The 6,024-nt window shown below is 37.8% G+C and overlaps 1 protein-coding gene across 1 annotated transcript; it reads left to right on the top strand.

Moving 5' to 3' along the window:
- Positions 1-4,331: 4,331 nt before the first annotated feature.
- On the top strand, positions 4,332-5,330 carry LOC119424506 (transcription factor Adf-1-like). The gene is made up of 2 exons (XM_037691990.1): positions 4,332-4,698; positions 4,863-5,330. The coding sequence occupies exons 1-2, from the start codon at positions 4,381-4,383 to the stop codon at positions 5,328-5,330; spliced, it is 786 nt and encodes a 261-aa protein (XP_037547918.1). The 5' UTR covers positions 4,332-4,380.
- The last annotated feature ends 694 nt before the right edge of the window (positions 5,331-6,024 follow it).

Below are 6,024 nucleotides of genomic sequence, written 5' to 3'. Positions count from 1 at the left end.
AAAATTTGGTTTGGGGCCCTCTATTTCTGCTAATAATGTGGATTACTGCAATCAACAGTCAGATGATCAGATCATTCACCCACCCTAACATAATCTTATTGCAACTCTGACAGCCCTGTTTACATTATTCTATATGTATATGGTACTAAAAGTAACAACAACAACAAAAAACGCCAGTATGCACTGTATTTTACAACAAAAGTGTCATCTGGTTTATTATCTTTGGTTCTAAAAAATTGCAACAGGAATGTTCAAAATAATTTGCAGTGCAAGATCGACAGCAAACAACAGATAAAATAACTTAGATGCATAAAAATAAATTAAATTGTGCAAAAACAGACACAATTAAATAAAATAAAAAATAAAATATCAAAGAAACACTTAAATAGTGTAAATTAACAATTACTTGAAACCACGTAAAATGGTTTAAAAAAATTAAAGTTGAATAACTAGTTCTTAAAACTATGTAAATGTATGCAACAATTTGCAAAATATAAACATAAAGTATTAAATAGAATCATATAGAAATCATTACTAAAAATAAAAATTCCACTTAGGGGGGCCCCCTAGTGGCCCCGAGGCCCTAAGCAGCTGCTCAGTTTGTTTATGCCTTGGGCCGGCCCTGCCTCAGAGTCTGTGATGGGGATGACTCTCAACAACTACCACAAAACAACTTAGCTCGATATCTGCCAAATTCACTAACTTTTAGTCATTTTTGTGTTGTCTAAGACTAATTAACTGTGGCATACATTTTTATTTGGGTTAGTTAACATCAAAAGTTATTACTTTCTGAGACTTTCTTTAAAACACATACACTCGTTCATGAGGTCATTTGCTAACAGACAGAAAGTTAATACCAATTTTTTACACAAACGTATTGCAGAATAGTGCTCAAAGCATGTGTTGGAGTTGATGCTTAGCCACTAATTTTAGCACAATTTTTGTAAAGTTTGCTAAATTAAAGCTGATTTTGGTGACCATCTTGAACTGGATTTACTCCAGAAATTAAAGAGTTATGGATGTACCCCTATTGATAACGTGTTGAATATTTCAATAAAATCTGTTGACTGGTTCATGATTTATTTGTGTTGACAAACATTGCACACATAATCTCTTTTCCTTTCATTGCAGCAGGTGAAAAAATACATTGAATCTATATCTTTTGATGTTTTGTGTTATATAATCAGAATCACTTTTTTTTTGCACAAAACTAAAATATATTTGAGGTCTAAAGTTTCAGTTTTAACACCATAAGTCTCACTTTTCTAACTAATCCTCAAAGCATGTGATCACTTGTAATGTTACGAGTGCACAACATCTTTTCACACAGCATGCTTTTACATACTTCAGTTGTATTTTCACTGCGATATATATTACTGGACTGACAGTTGGAGGGCATGTCTATACCAGACTCCTATTATTCCTTTTTTTTTCCCCTGAGGACAAGTGAAACTGTCAGGGAGTAACTGCAGAGTTTCAGCACCCCGGGGCAAAGATTATTTTATTTAAAAAGGCCCACGCATGCTGGTCCTCATGTCGGTGCGGCAGCCAAATGGATCAACGCCAAAAGGCACACAAGTCTCTAGAGTTGCAAGAAGTGTGGGAAACCGTGAAAGAACCCAGAGAGGGAGTGGGAGCAATTAGCTACAAATGGATTGCGCAACTGAGAAGTGAACCTGAGCATTGAGGGGTTGGGATGGATGAATTAGAAGAGATGTGCAGGGGCATGCAGGAAAGCACCTGACCCACCGTGAGAAACATCAGATCTTTTAGGCACACGCTCAGCTGAAGTCACGGCAGAAACACTTGCCCTGTTGCATCCTCCACACGCATAACAAGGCGTGGTTGGCTCTTTAAATCAAAAGGTGCTGATTTTTTAGAAACTGAACATGTTTGTTCCTATCTGCGATGAAATCTGACCTTATGTTTTTTAGCCTCTTGTTTTTTTGGGGTTTTTTTTACAGACTTGAGATGCTTATTTAAGGGTTAAAATTGAAGGCCATGAGAAAACACTCTGAACTGGATTCACAAGGTCGGAAAGGGGAAGACCCAAAGCAAGTGAAAACAAATTCTATCAAAACCAAATATAGAAACAAATCCTAGAGAGGTCTACACAGAGTGCAAGAAAACAGGGTAATTTCTTTGAGATTAAACATGATTGTTGCTGACCTCTGCAGCATGAACTCTGGCTGATCATGGCAGTGGATCCTGACCCGGAGCACAGTGGAGTTCCTTCCTTCCTTCTGTAAGAGCCGAGGCCAGAGATGGTGATAAAACCTTGCTCTCTTTTGGCTAGAACTACATGATGTCATCCAGCTATCAGACCTGAAAGTCCAAACAGAGCTGGAGATAACAGTGGTGGTTGACACCCAAACACTCAGCACAATGAATTTAAGAAGAGCACAGTGACCTCAGGGTCACACACATAAAAAATAAAGCATTGCTACGTTTTACCTGTGAACAAACGAATAATTCCTGAGTGCTGAACGACAGTTGACATGTGCTGTAAGAAAAACTGTTGTTGAAGCTAAAACAAGCAAACGACTAGCTAAAAGGTACACTGAGCAAAACAATAGCTGAAAATAGCAAACTGCCAGCTAAAATCAAAAATGCTTTTTTAAATTAGTCATTTAAATCAGTCGGTTTAAGATAATTAGAAATGTCTCTTGTTTATGTGATGTAATAATGACACCAGAGGTGACGCATTAATAAGCTACAGCTTTAGCCTTCGCCCTTTTTTGGTCTGACTGTATTGATATGCAGCTTTGCAAGTCAGTGGAGTTGGTTTATGTTTGTTTTTTTAATTCTATTATTTTTTTATTGGTTGGTTTTCCATTACTGTATTTTGCTATAACCAGTTACTTAGATTACAAGCATGTCTAAAATACATAAAATCCTGGATGACTCTAAAGTTTCTGCTTTTAAACTCAGACAAGACTGAGGTTGTGGTTTGTTGGACCCGAGCATCTTGAAAATTTTGCAGTCTTTCACTTCCTCTGGTCTTTGGGTCTTCCCTTTCCTCTCACACTAATTTGGCCTCCAGTTCTAATGTAAAAGATCTTGGTGTTATTTCTGACTAGGACATGTCTTAAAAACGTTACGAGGACCGCTTTCCTCCACCTGCTTAATATCACTAAAATAACATCTTGTCAAAAAAATTGTGCAGAAAAAAATGATTCATGCATTTATCATATCTAGGCTGGACTATTGCAATTGTTCATTGTCTGGGTGTCCAAAAACGTCTTTAAAAAGTCTTCAGCTGATCCAAAATGCTGCTGCCAGAGTTTTGATGAGAGTTAGAGATCATATATCTCCAGTTTTAGCTTCTCTCCATTGGATCCATGTCAAATTCAGAATTGAATTCAAAATCTTACTTCCAATACAGAGCTCTCTACAACCTAGCTCCATCTTATATTACAGATTTTATTTTTCCATACTTTCATAACAGAGAACTTTGCTATCAGACTGCAAGTTTACTCGCAGTTCCTAGAGTTTCCAAAAGCAGAATGGGAGGAAGATCTTTCAGTTATCAGGCTCCTCTCTTGTGGAACCAACTTCCAGTTTCAGCCGATGAGGCTGACACATTGTCCAGTTTTAAGACTGGGCTTAAGTCTTTCCTTTTTGATTAGGGCTGACTTGGGTTTCCTGAGCTATCCCTTAGTTATGCTGCTTTAGGCTTAGACTGCTGACCACATTTCCTAGCTCTGCTGTTGTCTTTTACTTACTGTGTCCTACCTGTTTGAATTTGTAATTATTTATATCATTAACATGAATTTTTAGTCTTTCTTCCAATAGAAAATACACCTGAACCGGCCATTATGTGTTTGTTTGTTTCTCCTTCCTGTTTCTCTCAACCCAGCCGGTTGCTCATCCTGAGCCTGGTTCTGCAGGAGGTAAATTTATTCCTGCTAAAAGGGAGTTTTTTTTTTTCTTTCCACTGTGTCCTTGCTCAGGATGAGAGACTGCGATGACATGAAGATTCAACGCAATCTGCTGGTTTCCTTAGAGAAAAACCTTTTACTAATGGACTTTTTTATGCCTATGAATGTTTCTGTTCAGTGCCTTGAGATGACTTCAGTCATGTGACTTCGAGCTATATAAATAAACTGAATGGAAATTAAATTTAATTTTAAATGCAGTTTTAATATAAAATTTTTACCTTATTTCTACTTTCTCAGATTATGTTGCAGTGTAATTTGATCATAGATCGCTTTTTCACAAAGTCTGAAAAACATGTTTAGTGAAACAAAAAGTGTTTTCTTCTAAAGAGCGCACCCGGTGTCGCACAATAAACTGCCCGGAACTGTGTGCCCGGAACTGAGTTCACATCGAACTGTTTTTTATGTGACACCGACCGCATTTCCCCCTTTGTAGACGAAAATGAAGCCAAATTTCGAAATGCGTCTCACAGAGGAGATTAGAAAACATAAAAATCTGTATGACACGTCAGTGAGAGAATATAAGGACTTTCAGAGATCAAGAAATTCGTGGAATGAAATAGCTCAGACTCTGGGTAAGGACGCTGCACTTTGTAAAGCTAAATGGAAGTACCTCAGGGACAGATTTGTTAAAGCAAGGAAGAAGATGAGAGGAAAAAGTGGGGATGGTGCAAATGGAGGTGTCCCGCCGATTTTTCATATGCTGTCCTGGCTGGACACCTTTATAAAAAGCCGAGAGACAGAGACAAATGTGCCTGCTGTAAGTATTTATTTTTAAGATACTTAAGAATTTAAAATAGCTAGCCAAAAGTTGTCACGCTTCATAAATAAAATGTAATTAATTAATCATAAATGAATTAATTCAATTATATTTTAGTCTTCCATCAACATTTAATCACTCTACGTTGTGTACATGATATTTAGGACTTCAATGGCAGTTCCAGTGGGGTGCCTTCACCTGCCTGCTCCAGCAATAACTCCAACCAATGGGCACCTTCTCCATCAGGATCCTCCAGCAATAACACCAACCCATGTGATTCCCCTGCTCTATCAGCCTTATCCAGTTCTCATCCAGCCTGCTCCAGTGAGTTCCCTGCCCCAAGAGAGTCATCTCCACCAGGCACTAGTACTCCGACCCGAACAAAGCTGGGAAGGAAGAGGCAATGGAGGGAAATTGCTTTAATGAAGAGGCTGGAAGCCATTGACCAGCGTAGAGTGAAGCGAGCCCTCAGAGATGATGAGGATACACGGTTTGCCTCTGCAATGGCTGACTTGCTAAAAAAATTGCCTTCAGGAGTCAAATCACAGGCACGATTCCGTGTACATGAGCTCCTATTTAATATAGAGCAAGAATATGCACATCTGCAAACCCACACCTTGGAGCCACCGTAAGCTGTACAATTTTTCAGTTCCGTTTATGTAAAGTGTTCTACATTTAATTAAAAAAATTAGAAATGTAGTGTTTTATATCAAATATTAGTGGGTTCTTTTATTTCATGAATTCAAAATGTGTGTGATTTTTTTAAAAACTTTTTTAATTGTGTTCGGGTCAATTTCCTCTTAAATGTGTCTTGTTATGTTGCACATTGTAAGGAATTTAGATGTAAATAAATAAACATTTTCCCCATGGAATATTTTCTTGGTTTTAAAAACACACAAAGAAATTGATTGAAATCCAAATGTTCATTATTGTAAAAAAAAAGACAAACAAATTCATTTTATTATGAATTTATTGAACGTTAATCACAAACAACCTGCCTCTTATTGTGGCTTGTTGTCAAGACACAACACCGTGTGGTGATGAGAAGAAGTCCCGCAGGTTGTCCCTCACTACACAGGCCGTTCTTCCCACATTCCTTGTGGCGCTTGTTCTTAATGAAGATTGCAGATCATTTCCTGCAACTTTCCTCCATTCTCCTATATGGACGAGAAACAAGAAAAGCAAATTTTATAGTGGGTGGGGTGTGTTGTACTGTACAGATGAGCTATAAACTACATATTGTGTGTGTAATCACCTGGTAAGATGTCTCCTGATGGTGTGTCAGTGTCAACATAGTTTGTGGGGATGTACTGTCTAAGGTCGTCA

This window comes from Nematolebias whitei, chromosome 18 (genome assembly GCF_014905685.2).
Source record: "Nematolebias whitei isolate Nwh7 chromosome 18, NemWhi1, whole genome shotgun sequence".
NCBI classification, from domain to species: Eukaryota; Metazoa; Chordata; class Actinopteri; order Cyprinodontiformes; family Rivulidae; genus Nematolebias; species Nematolebias whitei.
The sequence above is the reverse complement of the archived record's forward strand: the minus strand, read 5'-3'. Positions and strand labels throughout refer to the sequence as shown.